General features: G+C 43.5%; 2 protein-coding genes across 9 annotated transcripts in view; one reads left to right on the forward strand and one right to left on the reverse strand.

Moving 5' to 3' along the window:
- Positions 1-3,615, forward strand: part of LOC307001090 (cdc42-interacting protein 4 homolog) — a 21,616-nt gene extending 18,001 nt beyond the window's left edge. For all 4 annotated transcript variants that reach the window (XM_079617233.1, XM_079617234.1, XM_079617236.1 and 1 more), the window contains 3 exons: positions 1,222-1,271; positions 1,385-1,506; positions 2,322-3,615. In XM_079617233.1, coding sequence (XP_079473359.1) covers positions 1,222-1,271; positions 1,385-1,506; positions 2,322-2,464 — 315 coding nt within the window. In that variant the 3' untranslated portion in view covers positions 2,465-3,615. The remainder of the gene's footprint in view (positions 1-1,221; positions 1,272-1,384; positions 1,507-2,321) is intronic.
- Positions 3,616-5,616: 2,001 nt separating this feature from the next.
- The window catches only part of sh2d3a (SH2 domain containing 3A), a 27,896-nt gene continuing 16,012 nt past the window's right edge, over positions 5,617-17,500 (reverse strand). For 3 of the 5 annotated variants that reach the window (XM_079615714.1, XM_079615715.1, XM_079615716.1), the window contains 6 exons: positions 16,654-16,986; positions 14,958-15,073; positions 14,532-14,703; positions 13,081-13,192; positions 7,107-7,292; positions 5,617-6,831 (listed from right to left, as the gene is read on the reverse strand). In XM_079615714.1, coding sequence (XP_079471840.1) covers positions 6,656-6,831; positions 7,107-7,292; positions 13,081-13,192; positions 14,532-14,703; positions 14,958-15,073; positions 16,654-16,986 — 1,095 coding nt within the window. In that variant the 3' untranslated portion in view covers positions 5,617-6,655. The remainder of the gene's footprint in view (positions 6,832-7,106; positions 7,293-13,080; positions 13,193-14,531; positions 14,704-14,957; positions 15,074-16,653; positions 16,987-17,500) is intronic. The other 2 variants (XR_013798003.1, XR_013798004.1) reach the window with 1 other exon arrangement.

A 17,500-nucleotide genomic window follows, 5' to 3' on the forward strand; every position in this document is an offset into this window, starting at 1 on the left:
ACTCACTCACACACTCACTCACTCACTCACACACTCACACACTCACTCACTCACTCACACACTCACTTACTCACTCACACACTCACTCACTCACTCACTCACACACACACTCACTCACTCACTCACTCACACACTCACACACTCACTCACTCACACTCACTCACTCACTCACACACTCACTCACTCACTCAAACACTCACACACTCACTCACTCACTCACACACTCACTCACTCACACTCACTCACTCACTCACTCACTCACACACTCACTCACACACTCACTCACTCACACACTCACTCACACACTCACTCACACACTCACTCACACACTCACTCACACACTCACTCACTCACACACTCACTCACTCACTCACTCACTCACACACTCACTCACTCACTCACACACTCACTCACACACTCACTCACTCACTCACACACTCACTCACTCACTCACACACTCACTCACACTCACTCACTCACTCACACACTCACTCACACACACTCACTCACACACTCACTCACTCACTCACACACTCACTCACACACTCACTCACTCACTCACACACTCACTCACACACTCACTCACTCACACACTCACTCACTCACACACTCACTCACTCACTCACTCACTCACTCAAACACTCACTCACACACTCACTCACTCACTCACTCACACACTCACTCACTCACTCACACTCACTCACTCACTCACTCACTCACACACACACTCACTCACACACTCACTCACTCACACACTCACTCACACACTCACTCACACACTCACTCACACACTCACTCACTCACACACTCACTCACTCACTCACTCACACACTCACTCACTCACTCACTCTCACTCACACACTCACTCACTCACACACTCACTCACTCACTCACTCACACACTCACTCACACTCACTCACTCACTCACACACTCACTCACACACACTCACTCACACACTCACTCACACACTCACTCACTCACTCACACACTCACTCACACACTCACTCACTCACTCACACACTCACTCACACACTCACTCACTCACACACTCACTCACACACTCACTCACACACTCACTCACTCACACACTCACTCACACACACACTCACTCACTCACACACTCACTCACTCACTCACACTCATTCACACACTCACACACTCACACACACACTCACTCACACACTCACTCACACACTCATATAAACACGTGTGTTCCTCAGGGTAAGCTGACAGAAGCCGGCGGAGGGACACTGCAGCTCTCGCCTGACAGGTGAGAGAGAGAGAGAGAGAGAGAGAGAGAGAGAGAGAGTTAGCGAGTGAGTGAGTGAGTGAGTGAGAGTGGTTTTGACTCATCAGTGTGTGTGTGTGTGTGTGTGTGTGTAGTGCGGAGTACATCACCGTGCTGAGTGAGTCTCCGTCACCGAACATCTATGAAAGTGGTTTTGATGAAGAGTTTGAGGTGGACTTTCCCGTCGGCCAGTGTACAGCGCTCTACGACTTTGACGGTGAGTTTCCTTCCGTTTCTTCTTCTGTTCGTCAACATCGCTTATGATCATCACACTTCTGTCATAACTTTGACCTTTCATCTCATAAATATGACTTAGTATGTAAATTTCGAATTTGTCATAATTGTAGTTTAAGTCGTTTTAGTTTACATCTAATAATAATGTCAAAATTTCAACTTCATCTTTATAGTTATGATTTAATGTCAATGTCGATATTTATCATAAATATGACTTGTCATTTTAAGTAATAATTTCAACTACATCTAATAAATAGGACTTGAAAAGCCAAAATAATGACGCTATCTCATGATTATGACTTACTATGTCATAATTTCTTATGTTTTATGTCGTAATTTCAACTTTTCATCTCATAAATATGACTTGGGATGTAATAATTTGTCATAATTATGATTTACTAAAGATTACTTTTCTTACATTTATGACACTAAATATTGTGTGTTCTTACCTTGGCATAAAACTACACAAACTAGTGTTTCTAATACAACAGCAAATTTGACATCTTTCTCTCTAAGAAAGGTAATCAATCAATCAATCAATCAATCAATCAATCAATCTCTGGATGTTTCTTCCTCTGCAGGAGAGTCAGAGAAACAGTGTTGTTTGTAATTTACTGCTGGGGAAACTGGGCACACACACATATATATGTGTTGGATTTTCCCGTTCACCACTATAGAAGTTTATCCAACTATGACAACTTGTGCTTTGGAGAGCCGTTGTTGCTCATGTTTGTTCCTGCATGTTTTCCCATGAGCCTCCGCCTGAGCGTGTGTGTGTGTGTGTGTGTGTGTGCGCAGGCAGCAGCGAGGGAGCCGTGTGCATGCAGGCGGGCGAGCAGCTGAGTCTGATGGATGAGGATCAGGGTGACGGCTGGGTCAGAGTTCAGAGAGCCAGTGGAGACGTGGGATACGTGCCGGCCTCGTACATCCAGATCCTCTGATCACGTCATGTGACACACTCACTCCACACTCCCGTTTTATCTCATTATGAGGAGTGCTTTCTCTCTTTGCTCTCAGTTATATGCTTCTGATGATGATTTTCTGTGCATTTGTAGTTTTAAAGATCATGTTCATTGTCTTTTGCTGTTGTGTTGTTGATTATTGCATGCGTGTGCGCAGAAGTCTTCATGTCACGGTGTTTTAACATAAATACAGTCATGTGTCCAAACGTTTGACTCCGCTTCTGTATGTGTGTGTTCATGATAACTGTGTGTGTGTGTGTGTGTGTGTGTGTGTGTGTGTGTGTGTGTGTCCAAACGTTTGACTCCGCTTCTGTATGTGTGTGTTCATGATAACTGTGTGTGTGTGTGTGTGTGTGTGTGTGTGTGTGTGTGTGTGTGTGTGTGTGTGTGTGTGTGTGTGTGTGTGTCCAAACGTTTGACTCCGCTTCTGTATGTGTGTGTTCATGATAACTGTGTGTGTGTGTGTGTGTCCAAACGTTTGACTCCGCTTCTGTATGTGTGTGTTCATGATAACTGTGTGTGTGTGTCCAAACGTTTGACTCCGCTTCTGTATGTGTGTGTTCATGATAACTGTGTGTGTGTGTGTGTGTGTCCAAACGTTTGACTCCGCTTCTGTATGTGTGTGTTCATGATAACTGTGTGTGTGTGTGTGTGTCCAAACGTTTGACTCCGCTTCTGTATGTGTGTGTGTGTGTGTGTGTGTGTGTGTGTGTGTGTGTGTGTGTGTGTGTGTGTGTGTGTGTGTGTGTGTGTGTGTGTGTGTGTGTGTGTGTGTGTGTGTGTCCAAACGTTTGACTCCGCTTCTGTATGTGTCTGTTCATGATAACTGTGTGTGTGTGTGTGTGTGTGTGTGTGTGTGTGTGTCCAAACGTTTGACTCCGCTTCTGTATGTGTCTGTTCATGATAACTGTGTGTGTGTGTGTGTGTGTGTGTACAAACGTTTGACTCCGCTTCTGTATGTGTCTGTTCATGATAACTGTGTGTGTGTGTGTGTGTGTGTCCAAACGTTTGACTCCGCTTCTGTATGTGTCTGTTCATGATAACTGTGTGTGTGTGTGTGTGTGTGTGTGTGTGTGTGTGTCCAAACGTTTGACTCCGCTTCTGTATGTGTCTGTTCATGATAACTGTGTGTGTGTGTGTGTGCGTGTGTGTGTGTGTGTGTGTGTGTGTCCAAACGTTTGACTCCGCTTCTGTATGTGTCTGTTCATGATAACTGTGTGTGTGTGTGTGTGTGTGTGTGTGTGTGTGTGTGTGTGTGTGTGTGTGTGTGTCTGCTGGGCTGGCGACACAACAGTAATATTATAAGTGTATCGACATAATAACTAAATTAACTTTAATACATTGCCTAGGGTGTAGTGTGAATTCACTAGTGCATATTAATTTGAAGAATACAGCAAAATGTTAACTTGTTCAAGCTCTAAAACTCTTTTCTTTTTCCAATTATTTTCTTTTCCACTTTTGACGTTTATTCAGTCCCATTTCTTTAAAGGGGTCATGACATGGGTTTTTTTATTTTATTATTATGTTCCCTTAGGTGTAATTATAGTATTACTATAGTTGTTTTTACAAAAAACTTTTAAAATGTAGTGATTTATGACCTTTTCCCACCCTGTTTCTCATCCTCTGATTCAAACAGTCTGTTTTGGGGGTGTTTCCCCTTTAAGAGTTCAGTGTTAACGCCCACTGTTATGATTGGCTAACGTCAGTGCCTATGCATCAATTATTAACGCCCCCAGCCAGAACATTTGCGGATTCGGCGCAACTGTTTAGTAGCGGGTGATGCATGCGAAGCGATGGCTCTTGCAATGATAAAACCTTATTATGTTTGAGCCGGAATCAGAGGAACATGAACCATCACCACAACAACGAAGACTGGATCAGCCCGTGTCCACATGGAACGTCAAACTATTTTGAATTAATAAAAAAATTGTAACCCGAGACACTTGAAAACGGATTATTGTTGCCTAATTATCCTATAGCTTAATTTGCTAACAGTTTAACATTATTTAACTAATTTCAATGAAATGATAGGGTGTACCACGGACAAAAATGCATGCACAGGCCATATTTGAAGATGCAGCATTGATAAAGGCAACATTTTAAATTTTCTATCACATGTAGGCCTAACGTACTAGACAGGCGACATATTTTCAAGATTCTCTTATACAAATGTGTTTATATTAGCCATGATAAAAAGTACGTTTGCAACGTCGTTTTGAGCCCAGAATAGTCGGCACGGACTTATCTTTGAGCAACAGTTTTCTGGCAAAGCCAGCATCATATTGGGATTTTTTCTCAAAACAGTCATCCTTATAATGTATAGAGCAAACACTTACATTAACACTGCCGTGACTGAGACGTCCGCAAAAAATAAAGTGCATCCATTTTCCCCTGACGACTGGATCTTTCGCAGCGTATTCAAAGATGTTGTTTGTCCACAGCCAGGAACAGCACATCTGTGGCGTCGTAACTTCTCTGTACACAGACCCACTCGCTGTCCGGCGACTGAACACTTGTGAGGCGCGCGGCGCGCGGGCGCGACAATGATACGAAATGAGCGTAGTTGTCTTGCGCTTAAAGCGTAGTTGTCTTGTGCCTGGAGGCGGTCATATGCAAACGCTGGTACGTCACTTCGTACCGTGACGTCACTTCTTACCATGGATCCAGAACGAGCTGTATTTAGAGCTTGATTAAATAAATGATTCGTTTATAATGGGGAGGAAGTCTTAAGCTATGAAACTTGCAGGACGTTTTAATGGTGCAAAGACCTCTTATATACCAAAAGATCAAGGCAAATTTGGTTTCTCATGTCATGACCCCTTTAATACTGTTCTTACCCCAACTACAATGTAGAAGTGAAGTGTTGTGAATCATGTTGATAGTAAACCAAAGCAGACTTGGTTCGATTTATAAATTTCCATTTTAATTCATTAAGAAACTAAAATATATTCTTTCCCTATAAACTTGCCTCTGAAATTGGGCATATTTGGCATATTTCACTCAAGCGTGAACAAAATCACAGTTTTGAAACATCATCAAGGTCTCAAATGCATCACAATAGAATGTGTAAACAAAGGTCAAATCTGCAATATTTTCAATGTTAAAACAACGACTTTTAAAAAAGATGGCTACCTATTTGGGAAAAGTCACATGATGTCTGAAAGTCCTTTATCATCTGATGTGCTTAAGTCTTTCTTGTCTTTTTTAACATTTGTTGTTATCTGAATATGAAATAAATGACAGGGATATTAAAGCTACACTGTGTAGGAATTACTCCCATCTAGTGGTGAAATTGTATATGACTACCAACTGAATAAATGGCAGATTCTACGCTTACGAGAATACTTGATTAGTTGGTAGAAGTAATTATACATTAATGAGCACATATCATTTTAAAAAGGACAAAGTGGTTTTTGCTAAGAATCAACTTTGACAAATTTACACAGTGTAGCTTTAAAGAGATAGTTCACCCAAACATTTTGAAGAATGTCGGAAACCAAACATTGACTTCCATAGTATAGGGTCCATCAACTGTTTGTTTACCCATATTCTTCAGAATATCTTTTGTGTTCAGCAGAAAAAACAAATTCTTACAGGTTTGGAACAACTTAAGGTGCAGTGTGTAATATTGAGGAGGATCTGTTGACAGAAATGCAATATCATATACATAACTATGTGTTCAGTGGTGTATAAAGACGTTATATAATGAAGCGTTATGTGTTTATTATCTTAGAATGAGCATTTATCTCTACACACACCGCGGGTCTCCTTACACGACATGTTTCTACAGTGGCCCTGAACGGACAAACACACTTCGTCACTATGTTGTTCTTCATGATAAGAAGCTAAAGCTAAAGTCAGCGAATAAAACACTGACACAATGATGAACAAGCCACAATAATATTCGCAATAACATCGTTTTACTGAATAATTAAGTAAATCCTTGTAAAGAAACCTCATTGCTTAACTGGCTACTCTCTGCTGTCTCAGACGACGACATCACTTCCTGTCAGCCACCGTAACTTCTGCTGGGTGCATTTCACAACCTCACCACTAGATGCCACTAAAAATTACACACTGCACCTTTAAGAGTGAGTAAATTATGATTTTTGCATTGACTGTCCGTTTAAACTGGACACGGTGCCGTTCAGAAGCCGTTCCTCGAGCAGCTCAGACCTCAGATCCTGCATCCGGCTCCAGTTTGTTGGACAGGACCGTGAGGATGCGGTCGAACTTGGCGCAGCGCTCCTTGTGCTCGGCCTGCGCACCCGTGTGACCCCAGAAGAGGCGCAGGGAGAACTCCGTCTGAAACACCTCCAGGAGCTCCGGGATCGGCTCCCATCCGGCTGGAGGAAGAGACAGGTCAGCCGTCCAATCACATCGTCACAGTGTATCACATGTATTGTCCTCTGTTGCCAATTTAGAAATTTTGCTACCAAATTTAGCAACTTATTTTTCACTGTTGCTACGACTTCTTATAATGTTGTTTTGGCCATATTCAAGTACTTAAGTATACAGTATATTGAAAATGAACGCAGCAGCCCGTCTTTTAAACCCCCGTCAGACCTTTTCTCGCCAACATTATAATATCAAATATTATTTATTGATAGTGTGTGTGTACCTGACAGCAGGCCATGAGCGTGGCGTGTACAGTCGCTAGCGTGTAGTGTGGCGTTGCGAGCCGACTGTAGCAGGTTGTAGAGCAGCTGGCAGCCTCTGTCTGTGGATTCAACACTGTCCTCGCCCTCCATCAGCCTCAGCAGCGGCACCATGTGTGGCAGAGACAGCGGCTCCGAGCCCACGGCGTCTGCACACACACACACACACTCACTGTAAACTCACTCAGACTCACACACACTCACTGTAAACTCACTCCAACTCACTGTAAACTCACTCAGACTCACACACACTCGCTGTAAACTCACTCAGACTCACACACACTCGCTGTAAACTCACTCCAACTCACTGTAAACTCACTCAGACTCACACACACTCGCTGTAAACTCACTCCAACTCACTGTAAACTCACTCAGACTCACACACACTCGCTGTAAACTCACTCCAACTCACTGTAAACTCACTCAGACTCACACACACTCGCTGTAAACTCACTCAGACTCACACACACTCGCTGTAAACTCACTCCAACTCACTGTAAACTCACTCAGACTCACACACTCACTGTAAACTCACTCCAACTCACTGTAAACTCACTCAGACTCACACACACACTTGCTGTAAACTCACTCCAACTCAATGTAAACTCACTCAGACTCACACACTCGCTGTAAACTCACTCCAACTCACTGTAAACTCACTCAGACTCACACACACACTCGCTGTAAACTCACTCCAACTCAATGTAAACTCACTCCAACTCAATGTAAACTCACTCAGACTCGCACACTCGCTGTAAACTCACTCAAACACACACACTCGCTGTAAACTCACTCCAACTCAATGTAAACTCACTCAGACACACACACTCGCTGTAAACTCACTCAGACACACACACTCGCTGTAAACTCACTCAGACAAACACACTCGCTGTAAACTCACTCAGACTCACACACTCGCTGTAAACTCACTCAGACACACACACTCGCTGTAAACTCACTCAGACTCACACACTCGCTGTAAACTCACTCAGACACACACACTCGCTGTAAACTCACTCAGACACACACACTCGCTGTAAACTCACTCAGACACACACTCGCTGTAAACTCACTCAGACAAACACACTCGCTGTAAACTCACTCAGACTCACACACTCGCTGTAAACTCACTCAGACTCACACACTCGCTGTAAACTCACTCAGACACACACACTCGCTGTAAACTCACTCAGACACACACACTCGCTGTAAACTCACTCAGACTCGCACACTCGCTGTAAACTCACTCAGACACACACACTCGCTGTAAACTCACTCAGACACACACACTCGCTGTAAACTCACTCAGACTCGCACACTCGCTGTAAACTCACTCAGACAAACACACTCACTGTAAACTCACTCAGACTCACACACTATAAACTCACTCAGACTTACTGTAAACTCACACACACTCGCTGTAAACACACTAACTCACTGTAAACACACTCTAACTCGCTGTAAACTCACTCAGACACACACACTCGCTGTAAACTCACTCAGACTCACACACTTACTGTAAACTCACTCAGACTCACTGTAAACTCACTCAGACTTACTGTAAACTCACACTAACTCACTGTAAACACACTCAGACTCGCACACTCGCTGTAGACTCACTCAGACTCACTGTAAACTCACACACACTCGCTGTAAACACACTAACTCACTGTAAACGCACTCGGACTCGCACACTCGCTGTAAACTCACTCACTGTAAACTCACTCACTGTAAACTCACTCACTGTAAACTCACTCAGACTCACTGTAAACTCACTCAGACTTACACACACTCGCTGTAAACTCCCTCAGACTCACTGTAAACTCACTCAGACTCACTGTAAACTCCCTCAGACTCACTGTAAACTCACTCAGACTCACTGTAAACTCACTCTAACTCGCTGTAAACTCACTCAGACTCACTGTAAACTCACTCAGACTCACTGTAAACTCACTCAGACTCAGTGTAAACTCACTCACTCACTGTAAACTCCCTCAGACTCACTGTAAACTCACTCAGACTCACTGTAAACTCACTTAGACTCACTGTAAACTCACTCAGACTCACTGTAAACTCACTCAGACTCACTGTAAACTCACTCAGACTCAGTGTAAACTCACTCACTCACTGTAAACTCCCTCAGACTCACTGTAAACTCACTCAGACTCACTGTAAACTCCCTCAGACTCACTGTAAACTCACTCAGACTCACTGTAAACTCACTCAGACTCACTGTACTCACTGTAAACTCACTCAGACTCACTGTAAACTCACTCAGACTCACTGTAAACTCACTCAGACTCACTGTAAACTCACTCAGACTCACTGTAAACTCACTCAGACTCACTGTAAACTCACTCACTCACTGTAAACTCACTCACTCACTGTAAACTCACTCAGACTCTCTGTAAACTAACTCGCACTCGCTGTAAACTCACACTCGCTGTAAACTCACTCACACTCGCTGTAAACTCACTCACTCACTGTAAACTCACCCAGACTCTCTGTAAACTCACTCAGACTCTCTGTAAACTCACACAGACTCTCTGTAAACTCACTCAGACTCTCTGTAAACTCACTCACACTCGCTGTAAACTCACTCAGACTCTCTGTAAACTCACTCAGACTCTCTGTAAACTCACTCACTCACTGTAAACTCACTCAGACTCTCTGTAAACTCACTCAGACTCTCTGTAAACTCACTCACACTCGCTGTAAACTCACTCACACTCGCTGTAAACTCACTCAGACTCTCTGTAAACTCACTCAGACTCTCTGTAAACTCACTCACTCACTGTAAACTCACTCAGACTCTCTGTAAACTCACTCACTCACTGTAAACTCACTCAGACTCTCTGTAAACTCACTCACACTCGCTGTAAACTCACTCACACTCGCTGTAAACTCACTCACACTCGCTGTAAACTCACTCAGACTCTCTGTAAACTCACTCACTCACTGTAAACTCACTCAGACTCTCTGTAAACTCACTCACTCACTGTAAACTCACTCAGACTCTCTGTAAACTCACTCACACTCGCTGTAAACTCACTCAGACTCTGTAAACTCACTCAGACTCTCAGTAAACTCACTCACACTCGCTATAAACTCACTCAGACTCACTGTAAACTCACTCAGACTCACTGTAAACTCACTCACTCACTGTAAGTGTAAACTCACTCACTCACTGTAAACTCACTCAGACTCTCTGTAAACTCACTCACACTCGCTGTAAACTCACTCAGACTCTGTAAACTCCCTCAGACTCACTGTAAACTCACTCACACTCGCTGTAAACTCACTCACACTCGCTGTAAACTCACTCAGACTCACTGTAAACTCACTCACTCACTGTAAACTCACTCAGACTCTCTGTAAACTCACTCAGACTCTCTGTAAACTCACTCACACTCGCTGTAAACTCACTCAGACTCTCTGTAAACTCACTCACACTCGCTGTAAACTCACTCAGACTCTCTGTAAACTCACTCAGACTCTCTGTAAACTCACTCAGACTCTCTGTAAACTCACTCACACTCGCTGTAAACTCACTCACACTCGCTGTAAACTCACTCAGACTCTCTGTAAACTCACTCACACTCGCTATAAACTCACTCAGACTCTCTGTAAACTCACTCACTCACTGTAAACTCACTCACACTCTCTGTAAACTCACTCAGACTCTCTGTAAACTCACTCACTCACTGTAAACTCACTCACACTCTCTGTAAACTCACTCACTGTAAACTCACTCAGACTCTCTGTAAACTCACTCACTGTAAACTCACTCAGACTCTCTGTAAACTCACTCAGACTCACTGTAAACTCACTCAGACTCACTGTACTCACTGTAAACTCACTCAGACTCACTGTAAACTCACTCAGACTCACTGTACTCACTGTAAACTCACTCAGACTCACTGTAAACTCACTCAGACTCACTGTACTCACTGTAAACTCACTCAGACTCACTGTAAACTCACTCAGACTCACTGTAAACTCACTCAGACTCACTGTAAACTCACTCAGACTCACTGTAAACTCACTCAGACTCACTGTAAACTCACTCACTCACTGTAAACTCACTCAGACTCTCTGTAAACTAACTCGCACTCGCTGTAAACTCACACTCGCTGTAAACTCACTCACACTAGCTGTAAACTCACTCACTCACTGTAAACTCACCCAAACTCTCTGTAAACTCACTCAGACTCTCTGTAAACTCACCCAGACTCTCTGTAAACTCACTCAGACTCTCTGTAAACTCACTCACACTCGCTGTAAACTCACTCAGACTCTCTGTAAACTCACTCAGACTCTCTGTAAACTCACTCACTCACTGTAAACTCACTCAGACTCTCTGTAAACTCACTCAGACTCTCTGTAAACTCACTCACACTCGCTGTAAACTCACTCAGACTCTCTGTAAACTCACTCAGACTCTCTGTAAACTCACTCACTCACTGTAAACTCACTCAGACTCTCTGTAAACTCACTCACTCACTGTAAACTCACTCAGACTCTCTGTAAACTCACTCACACTCGCTGTAAACTCACTCACACTCGCTGTAAACTCACTCACACTCGCTGTAAACTCACTCAGACTCTCTGTAAACTCACTCAGACTCTCTGTAAACTCACTCACTCACTGTAAACTCACTCAGACTCTCTGTAAACTCACTCACTCACTGTAAACTCACTCAGACTCTCTGTAAACTCACTCACTCACTGTAAACTGACTCAGACTCTCTGTAAACTCACTCACACTCGCTGTAAACTCACTCAGACTCTGTAAACTCACTCAGACTCTCTGTAAACTCACTCACACTCGCTATAAACTCACTCAGACTCACTGTAAACTCACTCAGACTCTCTGTAAACTCACTCACACTCGCTGTAAACTCACTCAGACTCTGTAAACTCCCTCAGACTCACTGCAAACTCACTCACACTCGCTGTAAACTCACTCACACTCGCTGTAAACTCACTCAGACTCACTGTAAACTCACTCACTCACTGTAAACTCACTCAGACTCTCTGTAAACTCACTCAGACTCTCTGTAAACTCACTCACACTCGCTGTAAACTCACTCAGACTCTCTGTAAACTCACTCACACTCGCTGTAAACTCACTCAGACTCTCTGTAAACTCACTCAGACTCTCTGTAAACTCACTCACACTCGCTGTAAACTCACTCACACTCGCTGTAAACTCACTCAGACTCTCTGTAAACTCACTCACACTCGCTATAAACTCACTCAGACTCTCTGTAAACTCACTCACTCACTGTAAACTCACTCACACTCTCTGTAAACTCACTCAGACTCTCTGTAAACTCACTCACTCACTGTAAACTCACTCAGACTCTCTGTAAACTCACTCACTGTAAACTCACTCAGACTCTCTGTAAACTCACTCACTCACTGTAAACTCACTCAGACTCTCTGTAAACTCACTCACTGTAAACTCACTCAGACTCTCTGTAAACTCACTCACTCACTGTAAACTCACTCAGACTCTCTGTAAACTCACTCACTCACTGTAAACTCACTCAGACTCTCTGTAAACTCACTCACTGTAAACTCACTCAGACTCTCTGTAAACTCACTCAGACTCTCTGTAAACTCACTCAGACTCACTGTAAGTGTAAACTCACTCTAACTTGCTGTAAACACTCTAACTCACTGTAAACTCACTCACACTCGCTATAAACTCACTCAGACTCACTGTAAACTCACTCAGACTCACTGTAAGTGTAAACTCACTCTAACTTGCTGTAAACACTCTAACTCACTGTAAACTCACTCACACTCGCTATAAACTCACTCAGACTCACTGTAAACTCACTCAGACTCACTGTAAGTTTAAACTCACTCTAACTTGCTGTAAACACTCTAACTCACTGTAAACTCACACACACACACACACACACTCACCCTCGCCCTCGTTCAAGGACTTCATGAAGGGCTTCAGGCTCTTTTCGAAGGTCACGGCGCTGTCGGTGTGATTACGTCTCAGCGCTCGCCACGTATTCTCCAACCTGACCACCTGAAGGACAACATTTATATTAATAACAACACAAATACAGCGCACAACGTCATGTCTCCTGAATACAGTACTTGTTTCTCGCTCATTTTGGGGGCTGATTCCTAAAATAGAGCCTGTTTTGCTCTAGCATGTCACTTTCTAACTAAATATGATGTGGATTTCGTAGCATTTTTGCTTTTGACAACCATGTGTAAGGTGAAGACGTCTTGAATTATCCTTTAATCACCAGAAAAACTGCCACAAAGACATGATTCATATCAACCATATCATTCTCAGTCGATTTTCACTTATATGATATTATTTTATGTCTAATCCTGATTTTGAGGCTAGAACTATTACGGTCACTGACCAAAGAAAAAACATGTTTTCTGCTACATCTCTGTATTACTACATACAAATAGCTACAAAAATATATCAAAATAAAGTGACTTCATGCTTGAAACAAGAACAAATATCTGCAAATGGGGTCAGAAACATTATATTAATTTATAGGGAAAACAAGATTATTTTTGGCCTATATTTGTTCTTGCAAAAACTCTCTAATTTAAATTCAGAAAACTTTACTTTTGATATTTGACTGCTTTTGTTATTTTGATAAGTGATTTTAAAGCTGATACACTGTATATATAATCTACATACAAAAAGCCACAAATGTGTATCAAAGTGAACTTACTTCATGCTTGAAACGAGCATATTAAATTTACCGGTAAAGGGAAAACACGATTATTTTTGGCATATATTTGTTCTTAGAAAAACTCTCTTAATTTTGATTCAGAAAACAAGACTGAAAAAAGCTTTTTTTGTGTCTGTATTGAGTATTTGGGTTAGGGTTAGGGTTAGTAGGTAAATTATACTTTTGATATTTGACTGGGTTAGGGTTAGGTTAGTGAGTGTTATTTTAAAAAAGAGTGAATTAAAGCTGACAGGCTATATATAATGTGAAAATATTTATTATTTTGTGAATAAACTACATTATGGAACGTTTTTATTGATATTTCTGGGTATCATTACTGGATATCAAATCGGGTACACTGGGAAAAACTCATATGCATGAAATTATGAGTTATTTTGAATGTAAGTTGGAAGAATGTGAGGATTGGGCTTAAATTACTATATATTTATTTATAATTTATTGATAAAATGTAGTAATTTAAAGGTAAAAATAAAAGTGCTTTAAAAAATATTGTCAAAATGAAATAAGCTTTCTGGACAAAAAAATAAAATAAATGAAGTATAATTGTAGGGCTTGGGGTCACTTTGACCCGCGAGGGACGGATTCGTCAGAGCAAAAACATCATCTTGAGAGATTTCCCTGAAAGCAGATGTGTGGTGTGCACACCTGCGGCAGCTCGAGCGCCTTCATGACGGCGGAGAAGGCGTACAGGTCTCGCGTGGTGTTGCGCAGCTCCTGCGCCAGCGTGATGATCCTGCTCAGCACCGTCGCGCGCTGCACCAGCGTCCCAGTGCAGCCCAGCAGGTCCACCGCCACACCCAGAGCCAGACAGTGGTGCCTGATGGGAGCGCAGCGGGTGAGGGGTTAATCTCACTTTACTGACCAATGTACTTGCCATTCCAAACCATAAACAAAAACTACTTTAGATTTGTATTTATCTTTTTAAGTAATTGTTTGTTTTTGTTTTAAACTTTCTACACACACACACTGCCCCTATCCCTAAACCTACCCATCACACACACACACACACACACACACACACACACACACACACACACACACACACACACACACACACACACACACACACACCTCTCCAGCAGGTCCCGTCTGAGCTGGCCTCCGTGTGGCAGCGTAACGAGCTCTAGTCCGCTCTCAACTCCCATGATGCTCTTCTGCTCCGGCGTCACTCCTGTGACACGCGCCACCTGCGCCAGATTCAAGATATCATAAATAAAAGCTCTGTAAACACTTGCATGTATAAATGTGTCCCATCGACCAGGTCACTTTCAATATTATTTATAAATTATGCTTTATTTAGTTTGCCGATAATAACCCAGTGTGTGTTGTGTGCGCGTGTGTGTGTGTGTGCCTACCTGGCAGTTGACGCTGAGCATGTGCAGTGCGGTGGTTCTGGCGTCGGTGTGTGTGTGTGTGTGTGTGTACCTGGCAGTTGACGCTGACAGGGCCGGATTAACCATCTAAGGGGCCCTGGGCACCGTCAAATATTATGTTAGATTAGGGGTGTGCGATATCACTATTTTTGATCGTGGACGATTAAAATGTCTCCACGATCTGCTTTTGAAGAAATATCGTAGGATCGTGCATTCTATCAGTTTGCAGTTCTGGCGCCTCCGTCTCAACATACTGTACAGCGCGACGTATATTCACATCATATGCAGAGGAACGGGACACTGTAGTTCATCAAAATTAATTATTTGCATGTGCTTTAAAGCCTTGCCGGTTACACATGTCATTCGCTGCTGATGCGCTGTTCTAACGAGCGCTGTTCTGAGCGCAATAACGTTACACCCGCCGATGACACGTTACACCCCGACGCGCACATGCACTAAAGCCTGTCTAACAGCGCCTGTTACTGGACTAAGTTATCTTTCGAGTCTTATTTCTCTAAAACTGTCAAATACACACAAGGTTTACATAAACAAAGTTGGTTATGTCTAAAGTGAAAGAACAGTAGAAAAAAATAAGAAAAAAATCTGATTGTCAAATGTGTGTATATAGACTCGTCGCGTTCAGATCTTAAAGAGACAGTAGCCCTAATAGTAAACATGCTGCCGCTTGTCCTTAAAGGGACAGTTACCCAAAAATATCAACAGAAGAGGGAGACTTATTCGGGTTTGAAACGGCTTGAGAGAGTAAATGATGACAATTAAAAAAATTTGGAGAACTATCCCTGTTAATGTTAAGGGGGGTCCTACAAGTCATTGTGCCCAGGGGCCTCTGAACTCTCAATCCGGCCCTGGATGCTGAGCATGTGCAGTGCGGTGGTTCTGGCGTCGGTGTGTGTGTGTGTGTGTGTGTGTGTGCGCGCGTGCACCTGGCAGTTGACGCTGAGCATGTGCAGTGCGGTGGCTCTGGCGTCGGTGTGTGTGAGTGTGTGTGTGTGTGTGTGTGTGTGAGTGTGAGTGTGTGTGTGTGTGTGTGTGTGTGTGTGTGTGTGTGAGTGTGTGTGTGTGTGTGTGTGTGTGTGTGTGTGTGTGTGCACCTGGCAGTTGACGCTGAGCATGTGCAGTGCGGTGGCTCTGGCGTCGGTGTGTGTGAGTGTGTGTGTGTGTGTGTGTGTGTGTGAGTGTGAGTGTGTGTGTGTGTGTGTGTGTGTGTGTGTGAGTGTGTGTGTGTGTGTGTGTGTGTGTGTGTGTGTGTGTGTGTGTGTGTGTGTGTGTGTGTGTGTGTGTGTGAGTGTGAGTGTGTGTGTGTGTGTGTGTGTGTGTGTGTGTGTGAGTGTGTGTGTGTGTGTGTGTGTGTGTGTGTGTGTGCGCGCGTGCACCTGGCAGTTGACGCTGAGCATGTGCAGTGCGGTGGCTCTGGCGTCGGTGTGTGTGAGCAGCTCCTTGACCCTCATCAGGACGCTCTGGTCCAGCGGACGGTTGCTGTCGGGCAGCAGAAGCGAGCGAAACTCGTCCAGGCGGAAGCAGGAGCTCGTCTCCGTCAGCGGCCGCTGGAAACACCAGTCGCGCTCGTCCTCGTCTCCGCGCGTGTGTGTGAGCGTCTGCGCCTCCAGGAACCCGAAGCTAGTCTCGGTGAGGCGCGCGCGACTCGTCCACTTCTCCTGAGCGCGGAGCCGCGCCGCGTGACCTTTCGGCAGCATGGTGACCGGGACCTGCGAGGTCAAAGGTCAGTTCATTACTGTCATGCATGGAGTCTAAAATCTTAAAAACATTGAGATTAACACAGAACTCAGGTTGGAGTTTCCGTAATCTGATGCTGATCTCAGTTGGACCCCATCGACTTCCATTATACAGACAAAACACTGGAACGGTTTTCCACAGAAGAAAGGAAGTCTTCCCTATCTGGAATCGGTGATGTCACTAAATGTATTCATTTCAATTATGAAAAACTTTTTTCCAAACAGACAGATTGTTGTGTTTGTAATACCTCTGAAGTGACAGAGGGATGGGGAAACTTTTAAAGGATTAGTTCACTTTTAAAAACACTTTTGCTGATAATGTACTCACCCCGATGTCATCAAGATGTCCATGTCTTTCTTTCTTCAGTGGAAAAGAAATGCAGGTTTTTGATGAACACATTTCTCCATATAATGGACGTCAATGGGCCCCAAACGGGTCAAGGTCCAGATGACAGTGTCAGCGCCGCTTCAACGGGCTTTAAACGAC

Source organism: Phoxinus phoxinus, assembly GCF_949152265.1.
Source record: "Phoxinus phoxinus genome assembly, chromosome: 6".
Lineage (NCBI taxonomy): Eukaryota > Metazoa > Chordata > Actinopteri > Cypriniformes > Leuciscidae > Phoxinus > Phoxinus phoxinus.